The sequence below is a fragment of the Equus caballus genome, chromosome 6 (genome assembly GCF_041296265.1).
Source record: "Equus caballus isolate H_3958 breed thoroughbred chromosome 6, TB-T2T, whole genome shotgun sequence".
Taxonomy (NCBI): Eukaryota; Metazoa; Chordata; class Mammalia; order Perissodactyla; family Equidae; genus Equus; species Equus caballus.
Genome location: NC_091689.1, coordinates 6,076,180 through 6,096,021, shown reverse-complemented (window position 1 = coordinate 6,096,021; position 19,842 = coordinate 6,076,180). Strand labels below are relative to the sequence as shown.

Below are 19,842 nucleotides of genomic sequence, written 5' to 3'. Positions count from 1 at the left end.
TTAATTTATAGCATTATGATTGGAAAAGATGCTTATTATTATTTCAATCTTCTTAAATTTATTGAGGCTTGCCTTGTTTCCCAACATATAGTCTATCCTTGAGAATGCCCCATGCACACTTGAGAAGAATGTGTATTCTGCTGTTTTTGGATGGAGTGTTCTATATATGTCTATTAGGTCCCACTGGTTTAGCTTTTCATTTAATTCCACCGTTTCCATGTTGATTTTCTGTCTGGATGATCTATCCATTGATGTGAGTGGAGTGTTGAGGTCCCCTACTATTATTATTAATGTCTTCTTTTAGGTTTGTTAATAGTTGCTTCATGAAATTTGGTGCCCCTGTGTTGGGTGCATAGATATTTATAAGTATTATTTCTTCTTGATGGAGTGTCCCTTTGATCATTATATACTGCCCCTATTTGTCTCTCTTTGCCTGTCTTATCTTGAAGTCTACTTTGTCTGATGTAAGTATTGTGACACCTGCTTTCTTCCGTTTGCCATTAGCTTGGACTATCGTCTTCCATCCCTTCACTCTGAGCCTGTGTTTGTCATTGGAACTGAGATGTGTTTCCTGGAGGCAGTACATTGTTGGGTCTTGTTCTTTAATCCATCTCACCACACTGTGTCTTTTTATTGGAGAATTCAATCCATTTACGTTTAGATTGATTATTGATATATGAGGGCTTAATGCTCCCATTTTATCACTTATTTTCCAGTTCTCCTGCATTTCCTTTGTTTCTTGTCCTGTGTGTTTTGGTCTACCCATTGAATTATGTAGTTTTTAATGCTGTGTTTCTTTTTTTTCCTCCTTAGTTATTATTTGTGTCTCTGTTCTGCTTTTTTGTTTAGTGGTTACCATGAGGTTTGTATTCAGAATCTCGTGTATAAGATAGTCCATTTTCTGATGGCCTCTTATTTCCTTAGTCTAAACTGATTCAGTCCCTTTCCTCCTCCCCTCCTAAATTGTTTTTCTCACATCTTATTCCATCTTTTGTTGTGAGTTTGTGGTTAAAATGACAAGATTGTCTTTGTTTTTGGTGTTGTGGTGTTTTTTCCTTCCCTTTATCTTTAATGCTATACTTGAGTATTTGCTATCCTATTCTGATTCTGTCTACCTATTTATCTCCTTATTCTGTGCTTTGTAACCCCTTTCTCCCTTTTTATTTTTCAGATGTTAGGACCTTCTTGAGGATTTCTTGGGGGGGGGGTGTCATGGCTACAAACTCCCTTAGCTTTTGTTTTTCTGGGAAAGTTTTTATTTCTCCATCATATCTGAAGGATATTTTTGCTGGATAGAGTATTCTTGGCTAAAAATTTTTGTCTTTCAAAGATCTGAACATGTCGTTCCATTCTCTCCTAGCTTGTAAGGTTTCTGCAGAGAAATCCGCTGAAAGCCTGATAGGGATTCCTTTGTAGGTTATTTCATTCTGCCTTGCTGCCCTTAGTATTCTTTCTTTGTCATTCATTTTTGCCAGTTTTACTACTGTATGTCTTGCAGTAGGTCTTTTTACATTGACATATCTAGGAGATCTGGAAGCTTCTTCCACACAGATTTCCATCTCTTCCCCAAGTTTGGGAAGTTCTTTGTTATTATTTCTTAGAACACACTTTCTGCCCCATTCTCCTCCCCTTCTCCCTCTGGAATCCCTATAATTCTTATGTTGCATTTCCTAATTGAGTTGGATATTTCTTGGAGACTGTCTTCATTTCTTTTTAGCCTTAGTTCTCTCTCCTCCTCTGTCTGGAGCATTTCAACATGTCTGTCTTTGATTATGCTGATTCGCTCTTCTATGATGTCCACTCGAGCATTCAGGGAATCGTATTTTGTTTTATCTATTCCACTGTGTCTTTCATCTCTAATATTTCTGATTGATTCTTCTTTATAGTTTCAATCTCTTTTGTGAAGTAGCTCCTGAACCCTTTGAATTGTTTCTCTACATTCTCTTTTATCTCCTTGAGTTTTTTGATAACTATTTTGAATTCATTGTCATTTAGATTACATATTTCTGTGTCCTCAGGACTGGCTTCCAGGTACTTATTGTTTTCTCTCTAGTCTGGAGATTTGATATAATGTTTGGTATTGCTAGAGGGGGTGGGTCTTGTCTTATGCATCCTGATATGATTTGGTTGCAGTTACTGCCTATCACCACTGGGTTGCGGTCAAGAGCTGCATACTCTGAGCCCTCTGCCTTCAGCTAAGATCCCAGGCAGTGGAGCTGCAGTGGATAGGTGGGGGGAGGGGCACTTTCTCCTTCATGCTCTTGGGGTTTTCTCACTCTGCTTTCACTATCTGCTCTCCTGGGGTATTGGCTTGATGAGGTCACCCCCTGTGAAAGCTCTCTTCCCCGTAGAGGTCTTCCCTCTAGGCTGCACAGACCCTCCGGCATCCTTGATGTTCCCGCAAACGAACATCCCCTCCCTCATTCCTTCCCTCACGGATCCTCCCACGGTTGCAGATCACAGTGTTGGGGGAGGGAGCGAAGTTTTCTCTAACCCCATGCCAGCTCTTCTAAGGGGGGCTCCAGTCTCTCTGCCCTCCATTGTATGGCTGCGTGTGTCTCTCCAACGTTTTTGTGTTGTGTTAGGATGTCCTCTGTTGGAGTATGAATGTCCCTTTTCATTGTATGTTGGAGGGGGTAGAATCCTGGGCAAGTTCACTCCACCATGATGCTGACATCACTCTGGCAGTTACTTTTTAAAAAAATGTCCTAATCCATTAGGGAAGAAATGTTGGCATTTGGGATTTGCTTTAAAATACTCCAGTTAAAAAAAAATGGGGGAGAGGAGAGGAGCAGGTGAAATGAGACTGGAAACATGGTAACAATTGTTTAAGCTGGGTGACAGATACATTATACATTATATGGTTAATTCTACTATTCTCTCTACCTTTGGGTAAGTTTGGAAATTCCCAAAATAAAAAATTGTAAAATAAAAATGGTCTCATTAATTACTTGGAGAGAGGGTAACATGAGGACGAGTTAGTTGATTATAAATAAAGGTTATTTGGGAGAACCAGGGCGGGGGTTTCACTGAACATCTGTGGTTTATGGGAGTATACAGGTGAGGCAGAGGGAGTGGAAGATCAGGTTCCAAATGGAATATGTATTTGGTGGTACAAAGATATTGCCTCTTGACCTGAATTCTGCCCTGCAGGCCCTGGGCATAACCCATGTGCTCCTGGCCAGCCTCCCACAGTGTGCTAGTCAGCATTATCACTTAGTTGGCTCCATCACAAGTCAGTTGAGTCAACATGTAGGGTTGCAAGAAATGGATAGCAGCCCAACCATTCCTGTAGGACTGATGTACCTGAGTTCATGTGTTTCAATCAGGAAATACTATTCAATCAGTAAATTTAGAAAAAACTCAAACAAATCAGCAAAGTGAAAACAATATTCCTTATTTCTCTTGAATATTTTGGACCATTAAGCTTTTGTTTTCATCTGTCTAGACTGAGTCACAAATTCAGTTAGAATTTGTAGTTCTAAGTATGATTCAACAGAATCACCTTTTTCAAATGCTAATAATCATCATGGACTCAAATAGCAAATTTTTAAAAGGTGGCCATTTCTATGGGTGATTCAGAGTAGATGTAAGACAGAATTTCTTACCCTGGCATTTTAACCTTCTGAAATAAAAACTGCATACCAAAGCTTATTTTGTTAGATTTCTTTGGCTTCTTGTTTTCAGATGAACCAAGAAGAGAGGAATAATGTATTTCTTCCTGGGAGAAGAGTCACCTGTGAGGCATTGAGTCTAGATTTGGGGTTAGTGGGACTGACTGTGGAAGGGAGGGAGAAGGGCCTGAGCAACCAGCCCTCTTCCATGTGGTTGGGATGGAGATGAGGGGATGGGGCAATGTGGATGCCTTTATCTGATTCTTCCTCGTTAGTTCTTACTCTTTCACTCGGAGATTTCAGTGAGATACGGGGGAGAACAGTTTGATGAGCAAGCAAAGTGTGTGTGTGTGTGTCTCTCTCTGTGTGTGTGTGTAGGAATGGGCCTTGTAGTTGGCTTGTGAGTTCAAACTGGAGAGCAGAAATAAATTGCCAATAGAATTAATCTATAGACTCAATACATGGACAACACTAGCTACCATTTATAGAGTGGTTACCATGTGCCAGACGCTGCCAAGCACTTCCCTTGCACGATCTCACTTTAACCTTACGAAACCTGCGAGGTGGGGTTCATTAGTCCTAGCATTTTACAGTTGGGAAAACTGGAGCAAACAGGTCAAGTAACCCATTTAACATCTCAGTTAGCAAATGGCAGATGTGGGATTTGAACTAAAGGAGTTTAACATCAGAGTCTGTAACCACTGCAATATCCTGAGAGAGACAGACCAGCACCAAGACATCAAGAGATAATTTTAAAAAAAATGTTTAATGGAACTATGCAAACACACGCTAAAGTAAAGAGAATAGTGCAGTAATACCCATTAGCCAGCTTTAACAATTATCTATATTTTTCCAAATTTGTTCTTCTCTCTCCCCTATTTGATTTATAAGTATTTTAGAGCAAATTCCAAACTATCCTGTCATTTTGCAGCAAGAGTTAATTTTAATCTGATTGAAAATATTAATGTGAACAGAAGAACACGTGACTCTCAAACGTGCGAGGGGCCCCACATGGTAGCATAAGAGCCCATGTGGTAACACAGGCTGGAAGACAGGCGCCATCCGTGCACCACAAACATTTGGTTTGCTTGGTGCGTACATCCTCTTTTGGAGAAGGATGCTTCAGACTCTCAGAGCTAAATTTGTTAAACCACCTCCCTTTCCTCTGAATCCATGTCCAAAAAAAAAAATCTAAAAATTTGATTTTCTGTGAAGCTTTGCCTAAAGGGAAATACTGGGCTGAGCTAGCCCACAGGAATTTTCAGCCAGTCTGAGTGTTTTGTCTAAGTCTAGAACATGTACTTCAACTTCTGGTGAGTTTGTGAGCATGACTCCTCTTTGAATGCTGAGAACTCTGGAGAGAGGGATAAGAAGCTTGAGTTTCTAGACCCGTAAGCCCGAGGGGCAGCCTCGAGGCCATGGAGATGCCTATCACCCTTCTGCCTGGGCGTCATCATCGGCCTTTGCTGCCTCCACTCGGCAGCCTGAATCCTTCTTCACATCCCCTTCCATGAAGCTACCTTCATCCTTCTACTTCAAAAGTAAATTATTAAGAATATAATATGTCTTTCGGGTGTTCTAGTATTTTGATTGGAATTGCTATGATATATAAACGCTCACAGAGTTGCATCTGTTGAGTGGTCTCCACTTAGTTCTATATTTTGATGGGGAAAATCATCAGAACACCTGTCTCTCTCTCTTTCTTTTTCTCTTATAGCTAGATAGATGATAGATAGATCCTTATTTTCTATATATATAACATAAAATTTGCCATTTTAGCCATTTTAAGGTATATGATCCTTATTTTATTTATAGACAACTCTAAGGTAGAATTCCAATTTCTCAGATAACCAAGGATGAATTCAAACATGCATGACCTCAAGGCTATCTGAATTCAAATTTCCAAAATCTAAGTACATTTGAGAAAACATCCAGAGTATATGTATCAAGATAAAATAGAATTAAATTTATACACACTTACTGGAAAAATGTCAGCTAATACATGTTTAAATCCTGCCTAGAAAGATCAAATGGAAACTTTTTTATTGATTTGTATATATATTCAGGTTATCTAGGTTTTGGGAACCAATTAAAGAAAGACATTTTTGGGGCTGGCCCTGTGGCATAGTGGTTAAGTTCAGCACACTCTGCTTTTGTGGCCTGGGTTCGTGGGTTCGGATCCCAGTACCAACAGCATGTGTCAGCCATGCTGAGGCAGCGACCCACATACAAAATAGAGGAAGATTGGGACAGTTGTTAGCTCAGGGCTAGTCCTCCTCAAGCAAAAAAAAAAAGAGGAAGATTGGCAACAGATGTTAACTCAGGGCCAATCTTCCTCACCAAAAGAAAAAAAGAGAGAGAGACACATTTGGTTTAGAAACGTAACACGCTTCAAATGTAGTTGATTTCAATTTAAACCCTATGTTTTATACCATAATTACATGAAGCTTTAGCAATTTAATTTTAGTGCAGAAATCCACACTCTTGTATGGAATTCAAAATGACATGCCTCAAAATTTAAATTTTCATTCTAAAGTAATGGTACTGAAGACAAAAAAAAAGGAAAATTGCATTCTGGAAAATTGAAGTAAATATTAAAATTTAAAATTTCATTATGAGATAGATTTTAAATGTTTTGAAATTTAGAAAGCATTTTATACAAAATTCTCAAATTTAGAATGCTTTAGAAAAACAGTGAAACTTATAAATGAGAATGACGGAGGGGATATTGGTTTGCCTGTCACTTGTTTAAAACAAGGATTTTTGCTATTTTAGGCAAATTTTAAACTGATGTTTCCTTTTTCTTTTCCTTCTTTGAAGGTCCTAGTATCTTAATTATTTTGTAGTTTTGAGACTATTCTTTTTATCTCAAAGTTAAATTTCTCTTTTGGAGTTAAAGACTCTGCTGGGTAATACTGGTGGGGTGGTCATGGGGGTGAAGGTGCTGTTTGTTTACACATAATTTAATTCACATAAATTTTAGCTTTAAACAAATATATTCACAATGTTATTCTGTCTTTCTGTCACCAAACAGATTAAAGCAAAATATTCAGATGGAATTCTTCACGTTTTATCAATAAAAGATAGAGGATTTTCATCAAATACTTTTTTAATTATTTGAAGTGTGCCTTTCCAAATTGCTAATCATTTTGGAGGCCCTGGAATGTCTGAACATCATTTTTTTTCTTTTTTGGTGAGGAAGATTTGCCCTGAGCTAACATCTGTTGCCGATCTTCCTCTATTTTATGTAGGAGGCCACCAGAGCATGGCTTGATGAGCGATACTAGGTCCATGCCCAAGATCTGAACCTGCGAACCCTGGGCCGCTGAAGTAGAGTGTGCGAGCTTAACCACTACGCCACTGGGCTGGCCCCTGAACATCATATTTTGTTTCAACTAACTTTTAAGCCTGTATGAATCACAACACTTCAAATTCCTTTTGAGGGAAAATATTCTTTACTTGTAAACAGGAATTACCTCCCACGTTTACATGAGTTGCTTGTAGTTAAACACAATTTTGTATCTATTTAGCGTCTGCTACTTGAATAGGATGCTTGATTTTAAATACAGACGGTTTCACCCAACTTGCCTTGTACAACCTAAGTTTACACCAAGGACAGAGTAACAACATTTTGATAATTTCCCTTTACTCCAAAGTGAAGGCTCCCACCATAGAGGGTTAATTTTAATATAACAGACTGCTTCCAAGGAAGAGGGATTTTTTAATCCATTTAAAAAACTTTGCATGAAATTGACATGACATAAAATTAACCATTTTCCGATGAACCATTCAGTGTCATTCAGTACATTCACAGTGCTGTGCAACCACCACCTCTGTCCACTTCCAAAATATTCCCAGAAGGAAACCCTGTATCCATTAAGCAGTTGTTCCGCATTCTCCCTCCCTCCTGCCTTGGCAACAACCACTCGGCGTCCCGTCTCTGTGGATTACCTGTTCCGCATATTTCACGTAAACTGATTCATACACTATGTGACCTTTCGTGTCTGCCTTTTTTCACTTACCAACCCACAGGGATGGATTTAGGTCTAGGGTTGCCAGACGGCGGATGCTGTGATGTGCCACACAGATCCTCCCTCAGGAAGGAAGGCATTATTGGGCCAGGTGCTGGCAGTGCTCCAGCAGACAACCCTTGTCTGTCAGTCCCCGTCCTAGACAAGCTCAGCCAAAGAGAGCTGCCCTACCCGAGGTCATAGTCCCTTCTCAGGGGGCCCTCACCCAGAGGTTGCTTATCATGGGGTGGAAAGGCGCAGTCCTCTCACACCAACCCAGAACAGCTTAGAAGGGTCCTTCTATGTCTAGAACTTTCCAGAGGGCTGGCTGAGGCCCAGTCCCGCGCCCTTCTCTTCCTTTCTCTTCTGCAGGTGCTGATTCCTTGCGCACTCCCTGCCAAACCTCCTGTCCGCTGACTCTATCTGGAGCCCAGTCTCTGGTGCCAGGTCTCCTGCAGGTGACACCAGGTGCTGCAGTGGGGGAGGAAGGCCACCGCCTCCAAGCTGAGGAGTTCGCTCTTTTGCTGCTGGAGGCTTGCTGTGGGCACTAGACATCTTGTCTCCAAGTTTTTAATGTTTTCCCCTCAAGGTCTTTAAAGCAGCCTCTTCTGGGTATCTGTGGGGAGGGGGCAACTAAGGATTTTACCTTTATTTGTCAGTCTTTCCTGCAGAAATCATTCTCCCATCTGGCCAAGATGTGCATTTTCAAGGATTCTCTCACTTTTTCAAGGACACCAGTGGTGCCAGGAATCTTGAAGCGGATAGACTCAAATTTGGGGTCAAACTGTTATACCCGTTCTTCATCTTTCTACCACGTTTTCTGAGGGCAAAGAACCATCACTGTTTAACACAGCGTGGGCAGGGCTGGGTCTCCCTGGGACTGAGGCGTCCTCGCGAGCAGTCGGAGTAGCCTATGGCCTTAGAACAGGACGCTTCGTCTTGTGGGGCGTACGGGAAAGACCGGACAGACGACGGTGGCTCGGGTGCAATCCCTACCTGGTGCCGAGGGCTTTCCAAACTGAAAACAGCCAGGCGGAGAGAAGGGCGAGCAGGGCAGAGCCTGGGGGCTGGGCGCTGTGGGAGAGGAGCGGAGACGAGACTTAGCGAACCTCACAAGGTCACCGAAGGGCGTTCAGGGCCCGGACTGAAAGGGGCCTCAGCGCGGGCCCAGGAGAACATCAGGCATCCTTCGATTTGTTGAGCGGGTGACCTGTCCCCGTCTGAGCGCTGTGCCCTGCGGGGGACCGCCCAGCCCTCCCGGACCCGCGCTCCCCTGCTCGCCTCTCGGCTCCTGCTCCCCCTGTCTGCCCGGCCGCTCCCTTCCCAGCTCTGCGCCCCGACTCACGCTTTGCCTCCGTTACTGTGCCCAACAAGACAGTGCCAGCCGTCCATCGGAGGGGATGGCGACAGGGCCAAAGCGGCCCACGCACGTGCTTCCCCAGAGGCAGCTCTTTCTCTGGGGAACGGCGCTCCCACCATTTAATTTATGCCATCAAACTGTTTCCAAGATGGATTTATTTAAGTAGATAGAAACCAAAATAAATAATAAAATTGAAAAACACACACTCTTCAATTTTCGTCATCTATTTAAATTACTTCCTTTATATAAGTTAAGAAATATATGTAATGGCCTCTGTACTTTTCCACGGTTTTCAGGCTAATAAATCAAGTAGCAACGCTTATGACATCAAATGGAAGCGTAGAACCATAACCAGGGTGTTGGGCACCTCTTGACCGACTGCTCAAGTGAGCATCGCCCCAACAGGTTAGCGGTCAGCTGGAGCCAGGTTCAACCTCCTATTTGAATATTGCGACGGCCCTTTACGATCTCACAGACACTGTAGCCGCAGCCGCTTGTCTGTTGAGTGAAAGCAAGCTTTCCAGCCCGTTTCAGATCCCCAGCCCCATCTCCAAGAAACTGCAGTGCGTTTACAACGGAAGCCCACGAGGTGGCAGCAGGAACTACAGGAGAGTGTATACACAACCCTCAGGGAGATTTACCTGCTGCTGTTACTTGTGCAGAACTCACATGGAAAGGTTGCCGGGTCTGGCCTGTTTATGAATCTCTGAGTGTTACGGAGCAAGAAGTAATATAAATGAATGGAAAACTAAAAACCCGCTGGCATAAACTTGGTTATCTATTAACACTCAGATTGCTAGGACCTGGGCTTAAACTCGAGGCAAACCTTTGGGGGCCTTCACAGCAAATAGGAATGGTGCTCGTGATTTCTCCAATGTTATGGCTTTGGATGCATGTCTTCTCCTAGTTTGTAACTTTGTGTCACCTTGCATGCAGCAGGTGCTTAATAAATGGTTATTAGTTAGAGTTTGACTGGAGTAGGAACAAGCGTGGCATGACTGATGGCTCCAGGTTGAGGTTTGTTTCAGTTACGTATAAGAGGGAGAGACTTCGGAGCGTGCAGAATGCTTGGGACTGTAGGGGGCGTGGTCTTCCAGAGGAAGAGGTGGGATTCCAGGGCACATCCAAGGGGCTGAGAATGAGACTGTTCTGGGCGTCTGAAACGTGTTACAGAGGAGACTTAACTACGACTGGAGAGCTAAATGTAGGACCAGAATTAGGCGCGGCAGGATAGTTCAACATCGAAAAGGCAGGGTGAGGCAACGGAGGACACACCGTAGGAATCAAGACGACGGGTGCCTCGGGGCACAGATGAGTGCAGACCATTTCAGTTTGTAATTTTCCAGTTTTGCTCTGGGATGAGTACTGCTTCTTTTCCATCTTTGTGCTCCACGAGAGTTTGAGCACTGCGCCGTGCTTATACAGCTGACACCCAACAAATATGAGTTAAGTGGAATAACCTTAGGTGGTCACAATTGGCTATGGAGGGTGATGGGCTAGGCTCTGACCAGTGTGTGTGTACTTTATTGACAAGAGTAACGACAGCCAGCCTTTGCAGAGCGCTTCCTCTTGTCCATGACCTGCAGTGCCTGGTCGCGATGTACTGTTTCAGCTCACCCTGCCTGCAGCCTTGCGGAGGCTCTGTGATGCCGGAGCCCAGGCGTCTACCAGCCTGGCCATTGGCACCTGTATTAGTTTGCTGGGGCTGACAGAACAAACATCACACACTTGGCGCCCAGGTGACAGAGACGTATTTTCTCACAGCTCGGAGGCTGGGGGTCTGAGATGACGGCGTCGGCAGGTTGGTTTCCTTCTGAGGCCTCTCTCCTTGGCTTGTGGACGGCTGTCTTCTCCCCTTGTCGTCACATGTCCTTCCTCTGTGTCAAAGTCCTAATCTCCCCTTATTATGGGGAGGCCAGTCATGGTGGATTAATGACCTCGTTTAACCTTAATCACCTCTTTAAAGGCCCTGTCTTCAAATACCGAGGTAGTGGGGTTAGGACTTCTACATAGGAAATTGGGAGGGGGCACAGTTCAGTCCATAACAGCGTACCTCAGAATTCCCAAGCCTTGGGAGCAGGGCTGGGAGTAGGATAGGGGAATGAGGGGCCTGGCGTGCAACATTTCAGCAGCCGTCACTCTCAGGGCTGTGCAGGGCTGGGTCTGCCCTGAGAGTGAGCCCCTCCTTAAATGGTGCACCCTCGGTGCCTCACCCAAGCCCGGCCCTGCGTGGGAGCTTGAGAAAATCGCAGCCTCTGGCGGCTCAGCCCCAAAGCTTATGATTCCGAAGATCTCAAGGAGGGCTAGGAATCTGGAGTTTCAGTAAGGATCCCCAGAGTTCTAGTGCAGGTGTGTAGGGTGACCCTTTGAGAAACTCCACCTGTGCCAACAGCCTCATGGGAGAGTCCCTTCCATCCAGTGACATAATTTCTCCTTTTCTGTTTGGTTTTGGGAGTAGATGTTGCTGAACTCATTGGTTCACTGTTTGAACTTTTAGGGGATGCGGTGGGATTCTGAAGTCCCTCCTGGAAAACTCCTGTAGTCTGAGTCGCTGGGCTTTCGGCTTACAGGGTCATGGACCAGCTCCTCTTTGTGGAGGCCTTTCTGTCCATCCCAGATGGCAGAAGCTCTTGGAAACACACAACCGTGTTGAACCAGTGCATCAGCAGCTGCCATTACTGACGGGGTGGACGTGCATTGTTTTAGCTTTGCCAGCATCCATTCCCCTTTCTGCGGCTCCAGTTCGTTTTCCTTAGGAAACTCTCCCACTGTTAGTCCAACTGGCTTGCTTTTCCTGTCTCACTTGAGCACTGCAAGGGTATGCATGAGACTCAAGCCTGCTCGGGAGGCACGTTCCCTCCCTCTGAATGAGCAGTGGGTTCCATTTCAGGCCAATGAAAGTCGGGCCCAGGTCTGTTGATCAACTGAGCGGGAAGGAACTCTTCTCTTTCTGCTGAGATTATCACTGGAAAAGATGGTGAAACCCAGAGCTACTGGGGGCCTGAGAGTGTCACCAACTCAGAGCCCAGGGAGGAAAAGAAACTGTCTTAGTCCGTTCAGGCTGCAATAACAGAAATACCACAGACTGGGTGGCATCTAAACAACAGACATTTGTTTCTTAGAGTTCTGGAGGCTGGAAGTCTAAGATCACGGTGCCAGCAGATTCAGTGTCTGGTGAGGACCCGCCTCCTGGTTCATAGACGGCCATCTTCTTGCTGTGCCCTTACATGGTGGAAGGGTGAGGGAGAGCTCTGGGGTCTCTTTCATGAGGGCAATAATCCCCTTCAAGATGGCTCCCTCCTCACGACCTAACCACCTCCCAGAGGCTTCACCTTCACATACCATCAGATTGGGGATTAGATTTCAACATACGAATTTGTGGGGGACACATTCACAAACATTCAGTCTGTGGCAGAAACCAACCCTTATTTTATCTTTTGAGTGTCTGGATACAGTTATGTCTAAAGCTGGCGTAACTTCTGACTTTTGCAGGTACTTGAGCCAAAAAATTTCCTTTTATACTTAAACCAGTTTGAGTGATGGTATTGTGATTCACAATTAGGAACTGATTAATACCCAGAGGATAAAGGTCACAAAAATCTAGACAAAAAAGTGCTAGAGTTGACACACACTAGGGCTGGAGCCCCTTCATGGTGGAGCTATAGGAAGCAAGTTTTCTTGAGGAAGAAGCTCCTGATATATTCTATACCTCTTCTAGCCTCCCCCGCGTATTTTTTTTCTTAAAGATTTTATTTTTTTCCTTTTTCTCCCCAAAGCCCCCCGGTACATAGTTGTATATTCTTCGTTGTGGGTCCTTCTAGTTGTGGCATGTGAGACGTTGCCTCAGCGTGGTCTGATGAGCAGTGCCATGTCCGCACCCAGGATTCGAACCAACGAGACACTGGGCCGCCTGCAGCGGAGCGCGCAGACTTAACCACTCGGCCACGGGGCCAACCCCCCTCGTGTATTTTTATTCTCTCCAAGGACATCCTTTTGAAAGGGCAGACTTATTCTCAAGTATGAAGGAGTTTAGAAAAGAATCTCTGCTAAATTTTGAGGAGAGCCAAGGTGTTTGCCACTTGAAATTGAAGAATGAGCAAAGACTGATTATTAGGGTTTTCTCAGAGTCCACGTTTGGGGGGAGGGAAGGAAGTGAAATCGATCAGTGGACTGCACCAAATAAAAACAGTCTGAAAATGTAGAAGGTATTTTGCATTATGGGAAACCACAGGGTGCGATGACAGGATTCTCAGATGGCAGATAGGATCTCTTTCTCTTTGGGGAGGAGAAACCACGCAGAGAAACAGAAATAAAAATCTCACCTGACTGAATCAAACTTTGGACTGTTGTGTCTGGCCTGAAATAGAACTGCTCTTTTATAATTAGCTCTCTCGTCACAATTACCCTTTTCTTGCCTCTTAAGCTCTCTCAGTGGGACTGTATGGTTTGAGTCTGAAAGTTCAGAATCCAGTTAACTTAAGTAAAAAAAAAAAAAAATGATTGACAAGTGATGGAGTAGTTCACAGAATGATGGGAAAACTAAACAGCTAGAACAACTAGATTTTGGAAAATGCTGGAACAGGAAAGCTCCAGGCATCTGAATAGCAACTACTGTTAGACCTTCTCTTGAAGATGCTATCTTGAAAATAATTCATGTCTCAACTCCAGCCATGTTCCATCTTTGGGTCCTTGTCCTTAAGATGCAGATTTCAGGAAGAGTGTCTGATTGGCCCACATGGGTCACATGCCCACCCCTTGTTGGCAGGTAGGGGTGAGGGAAGGGGGGTGTACATTCATTGTTGTGTCCAACCCATGGGACTGGAGGGGTGTTCTTCAAATGAAAGCAAGGCGCTGTTACCATAAGGACGGGAGGCATAAAGCAGGACACAGAAGCAGGAGACCCGATGGGAACCCTTGGCTGGCTTTTACCTTGGTGACATCCAGTCATTCCACTCCCCGAGGTGACCTCTCCAGAGATAGGAGGCATGCCGGGTGTCCATCTTGGGTTGCTTGGGGTGAGTGGCGATGCTGGCTCAGGGTCCTGGCTTGTTTCAGAAGATGTCCGTTTTCTCTAAGGAAGACGAGGCTCTTTAGCTTTTCTCTACTGGATTTGGGCAGCTCATAAATAGACTTCAGAAATTAAAAATAACTTTTTGTACAAACTCTTGGTTCACTAAACAGCTCTTTTCCTGCTTTTATGCATTTATTCAACACATTTATGAAGTGTCTACCACGTACCTGCACTGTTCTAGACATTGTGATAACGGCACATCCTTCTATTTACTAACTCCCTACCATGGGTCTGCACTATTCCAGGTGGCTGGGATATTGCAAAAACAAAACAAAGTTCCTGTCTTCATGACTGGAACCTACATTCTAGTTCACCATTGTATCCCCAGTGCTTGGCTCAATAAATATTTGTTGAATAAATAATGGAATGACACCAGCTTGTGCAATTGCTGCAAGCATAGCTTTTCTGTGGAATGCACTAATGATGTGCTGTTGGAGCATAAGTATTTTGATGTCTAATTTTTCCCACCCTGCACATGCATTTTCCTCCAACTCTCAGGAGGCATCAGTAAATTCTTAAAGAGAGAGGACTTCAAACTATACTAGTTGTTTTCAAAGCAGACACTAGAGTCTTCCGCACTGTAGAGAAATCTAAAAATAAGGGCCAGCAGTTCTGCCTTGAAAACAAGCAGCTGATGGCTCTGTGAGTCACCAGTTTCCCCCGGGGACTGCCTACTCCCCCGACATCAGGTGCCCAGGGGCTCTTGGTAAATGTCAGATGTTGCTGCCTGTGGTGGGTGGTGTTGGCATCAGCTTGGGCAGGAGGAACAATCTAGCAGCACTCTAAAAGAAGGAGAGCCTGCGAGTGATGTCTGAAACAGGAAATGGGGTTGCCAAAATGTGGTTTCAGCCGCCTAGAAGCTGAAGCTGGAAGGTTTGGCCACATTTGGTCCAGTTTACAAACAAACAGGGAAATCAGGAAGGTAGTCAACTTCTGGGAAGATGAGTGCTATGAACACACAGATCTAATAATCCTTAGAAAACTACTAAATAGAATACTCACATCAGTTAAAAAGAATGAGGCAGTATTATGTGTCCCAATAAGGATAGATCACCAGGACATATTATTAAGTGGAAAAAGCTTGCAGATAGATGAATGCATACCTTTTATATTAAAACAAAACTCACTACCAAAAATAACAACACACACAGTGATCCTATATATACATCACAGGGGCACATATGTGTACATGTGTCTGGAAAAAGGTTTGTACCACACTTGACAACAGTGGTTGCCCTGGGGAGGGTAGAAAGGAGACAGGATTGTAGATGGTGGTCAGAAGGAACTGTAACTATTATTTCCATTTTTTAGAGGAATGTTTCATTTATAAGTTTTCAAATTTAAAGTTAGCTTTAAAGAAAAACATTAACAATTGTTAGAGCAGGAAAACAGTACACGTGATTCTTAGTAAGGCAAGCATTAATCTCCTGGTCATGTTTGTTAAATAGATATGGTTCTATGACTTTCTAGAAATATCCTGTCTGAAACAGACCACATAAAAGATGCTCCCACATTGCAGAGGTACAAATGTGAAAAGAAATATTGTCATATGTGCGCCAAGTAGTACTGGGACTGACATTTGCCCAAAGGGCCTATATTATTTGGATTTAACCAATAGTGTTGAATTCTGATATTTCTAGAGTGCTTTATAGTTTATTTGTTTGTTTGTTTTTGAGGAAGCCTGGCCCTGAGCTAACATCCATGCCCATCTCCCTCTACTTTATATGTGGGACACCTGCCACAGCATGGCTTGATAAGTAGTGCGTAAGTCTGTGCCCAGGATCTGACCTGGCAAACTCGGGACCTCCGAAGCAGAGTGCGCAAACTTAACCGCTCTGCCACCGGGCTGGCCCCAGTGCTTTATAGTTTTCAAATGCTCTCATTTGAGACTTACAACTGTGTCTAGTAGGTAGAGCCGGACTGATCATCTCCACTTCTCAGATTAGAAAATTGAGGTTCACAAAAATTAAGTGATTTGTCTAAGATCGAAGTCAGCACAGGGGCAGCCAGAGCGCCTGTATGTTCCAGGAGCTGAAAGCTTTCTCTGATGTCGTCATTCTTAACAAATCCAACTCAAATAGTTAACGTGAACTGTCACATCCTAAATTTCATCTTCTTATCGGGCGAGTTTACATTTTGGCAGCTCCCTCTACCACTTTCCCCCTGAACCTAGGTGGATTGCTCAAATGTGACACCCCATTCCAGAAGGGAGTGCATTCTCCCAAGGGGACTGCCCGGCCAGCAGGAAGTCTGCTGTCAAGAACAACGTTCGGCCTCCAGCCTGGCACAGTTGCAAGTGATAAACGACATGGCGCCTGGCTTGATCCCGCAGCCGTGTGCTGCCTGGGGACGGTTGCAACCCCGTTGGCTCCTACTAGCTTTTTATAACACCTCCATAGCCCGTCTTAGCCCCAACTAAGTCAGGGTCCCAGGGACCTTCTCTTATTCTTTCTTATCCCTCAGCAGCCAGCCTCTCAGTGAATATGGCCTTGATAAGTGTCCTGCCTCATAATGTAGTCAGAACAGGACAAACTTAGGTGGAGTAACACACTTTTAAAGCTAACACACCATCCATGAGAATTGACACTTCTGAAAATAAACTCTTGCTCTTCCTCCTTACCCCTGCAAACCTGCTCCTCCCACACTCTTCTCTGTCTGGTCAATGGCAATTCAACCTTCACCACTTATACACCCACAACTTTGGAGTCACTCCTTTCTTTCTTTGTTTTACACCCTCCTTCCAATCCTTCAGTAAATCTTGTTGGTTCTGCCTTCAAATTCCATTCAGAGTCCAACCGTTTCTCACCACCTCTATTGCTACCTACCTGGTGCAAACCATTGTCATCTGTTGCCTGGGCCATTAGAATGGCTTCCACTTGCATCTCCCTAAAATAGCCCTTGGCACCCAGTTTCTTCTCAAGACAGCAGCCAACGGATCCTATTGCCATCCAGGTGGACCGCCTCACTTCCTCTCCTCAAAAACCTGCGAAGTTTGCTCAGCTCACACGCAGCGAAATCCAGAGTCCTTGCAAAGTCCAAGTTCTCACATTCCATTATCTCCTAGTACTCTTCCTCCTGGACCACACTTCTCTAGGGCCCCCGGAATCCATCCTCTTTCTCAGGCACCCTGTCAGACAGCACATTGTGTTGGTGGAGCGTGGGGAAATAGATACTTTCACATGCCGTCAGTGGTCAGAGTGACAATGAGAATCACCTGTTCAGAGGGCAATTTCTCAAGATCCGTCAGAATTAAAAAAGGCATCCTACCTATGACCCAGTAATTCAACGGCCAAACATTTTATTCAGCAGATATACATGTCCAAACGCATAGTTCCAGCATGATTATGCAGCATTATGTCAATACAAAAGGCCAGAAGGAACCTGCACGCCCACCCGTGCGGGTCTGGTTCAATAACTGCGCGATACGCCGCTGTTAAAATGAGAGGAAGACGTCCAGCGCTGACCCCGAACACGCTCCAAGACGCACTGGGTGAGACGAGCCATGGGCAGGAATGTGTGGAGTCCGCCACTGTTTGGGTAAAAGAGAAGGATATGTGTACATATCCTTACAAGTTTGTACAAGCATAAACAAACACATAAACACAGAAATGGCTCTGCAGAATCACAGGAAACTACGGTAGGTTGTCTTTTTTGAGGAGGTTATTCAAGGACTGGGAATCATTGTGAATATAGAACTTAAAAAAACTCCCCTCTCTAATGCGTCGATCCACACTCTCTTGCTGACTTTTACTCTGTGTGGGGCTGAGATGTTAAAAATACGCCCTAAACTCTGCTTTGAAGGCATGGGGTGTGGGTTGGGGTGGCGGTGGGAAGAAGGACTTTTATTTCCTCGAGGAGCGAAGCCAATAAAACGTATGAATAGATGCACCCCAGCCTCGTGCTCTGGGACTCGAGGGCTCTCTCCCCTCCCCCCACCCGGCGCCCGGCGGTGCCCTCGGATTTGCCATCTGGCTGGAGTCCCTGCTTCCTCCTTAGAGGGCAGCAGCGGAGCGTCTCAGGGACGCATGCGCTCCCATTTGCGCCCGGGGAATTAAAAGAAAGAGGAAAAAAAAGCCCCAACAAAACACGCGCCCCAAACAAAACGCAAGTGGAGGAGAGCGCGCCACTCTGAGACCCCGGGCCGCGGAGGCGCCTCCGGCCTCGCCCGCGTCCCCGGCCGCGGCGTGATGCGCACGGACCGGCCCGCCACGCCCGGACTGTCCCCGCACCTGGACGCCGGCCGGGTGGCCGCGCCCCCCCGCGCTCGCGCGCCGCCGCCGCTTTCTCGGAGTCTCCCGGCGCCGGAGGGGCACCTCGCTCCCCATGGGGCCGAGGGACTGGCTGCGGACCGCGTGCTGCTGCTGCCCGTGCAAGTGCCTGGAGGAGCCCGGCGTGCCCGAGAAGGAGCCCCTGGTCAGGTGGGTGCGCGCCTGGCCTTGGTTGGGGTCCCCGCGCCGCCGCTGGGCGTCGCGGAGTGGGACACCTGTGTGCTTGTCTGAGCTGGGGAGGCGGGCTGGCTTTAAGGTCACACTGAGGCGCAAGCTAAGCCTCTTAGCCTCTTACAGGTTAGCGTGCTCCTTGGGTTTGTTCTTCGGGTGAAATTTTTTGCCTAAAGCACAAATCCTAGGAGGTACCTGAGACCCTGGTGGATGCCTGTGAAAAGTACCGAGAAATCGGGTGCAATACCCAGGCAGGCAAGTACGGAGAGAAGTTTGCTTAGGAGTGCGATTAAATACTACTGTGACTGTGCGTTTGATGGGTATATTTCAGTGAAAGAAGCAATGCGAGTTTCTGTTTCCCCCGGGGGAAAAAAGCTGGATACTTTATCATTCAATTTTATTATCAAAAGAAGACAATTTCAGTGACTGAGCACAAGGAAATATCTTTCACATTAAAAAATGCATATTTTACCCAAGGGCAGCCTGTTCAGTAGGATGTTGATTCATTATGGGTGAGGATGTGAAGTGTGAGGAAATTTAAAGCCCATTAGCAATGTGCTAAGTGGCTCTGTGGAGGGATGGTACAACACAGTTTTGTTCAGGGCTGTGATTGTAAGCAGTTATGTTATATCTTAACTCTGCTGAAATGAAGGTTCCACTAGGTTGTGCCTTGGGGGGTAGATAGGACAGAAACAGAATATTCAAAATAACTCAGAAACAGCACAGGAGGTCGAATTCCGGGGTTGGGAAAGGCACTGCCAAAGCCAGTGTTTCTTTCTTACGAAGTATGCAACTAAAATGGTGAAGCTTTCATGACTTTTCTTAAAGCATGATTTACCTTTTCTTACTTTATCAGGTCCAGACACTGCCCTTGACTTTTGTGATCTTACATAACCCCTTCCTGCCTGTCCACTCTGATTTCCAGCACATTAAACGCTGTACACTCCTTGATTTAATCAGACAGGCATCCTTGCTGCTCCAGGAACAAGCCAACCTTCCTGTTCCCTCCAAGCTTGCCTCAAGTAGTGACCTGCCCCTTCCTAAATGCTAGTTCTCAAGGCCCCTCCAGCAGTCTTCTTTAATTACTAATTACCTTTATTTTATTTTTTTTTTGGAGGAAGATTAGCCCTGAGCTAACATCCGCTGCCAATCCTTCTCTTTTTGCTAAGGAAGACTGGCCCTGAGCTAACATCCGTGCCCATCTTCCTCTACTTTATATGTGGGATGCCTACCACAGCATGGCAAGAAGTGTCCGCACCCGGGATCCGAACATGCGAATGCCCGGCGGCCGAAGCGGAACGTGTGCTCTTAACCGCTGCACCACTGGGCCGGCCCCGGCTAATTATCT

The 19,842-nt window shown here is 45.3% G+C and overlaps 1 protein-coding gene and 1 long non-coding RNA gene across 2 annotated transcripts in view; one reads left to right on the top strand and one right to left on the bottom strand.

The window, feature by feature from the left end:
- Nucleotides 1-9,124: 9,124 nt before the first annotated feature.
- On the bottom strand, nt 9,125-18,444 carry LOC111773827 (uncharacterized). The gene is made up of 3 exons (XR_002808452.2): nt 18,285-18,444; nt 16,881-17,584; nt 9,125-14,055 (listed from the first exon to the last, which is right to left on the bottom strand). It is a non-coding gene; the product is annotated as an uncharacterized lncRNA (long non-coding RNA).
- The window catches only part of MREG (melanoregulin), a 55,262-nt gene continuing 53,320 nt past the window's right edge, over nt 17,901-19,842 (top strand). Inside the window, exon 1 of the mRNA XM_023642292.2 lies at nt 17,901-18,473. Within this exon, the coding sequence (XP_023498060.1) occupies nt 18,379-18,473 (95 nt within the window). The 5' untranslated portion in view covers nt 17,901-18,378. The remainder of the gene's footprint in view (nt 18,474-19,842) is intronic.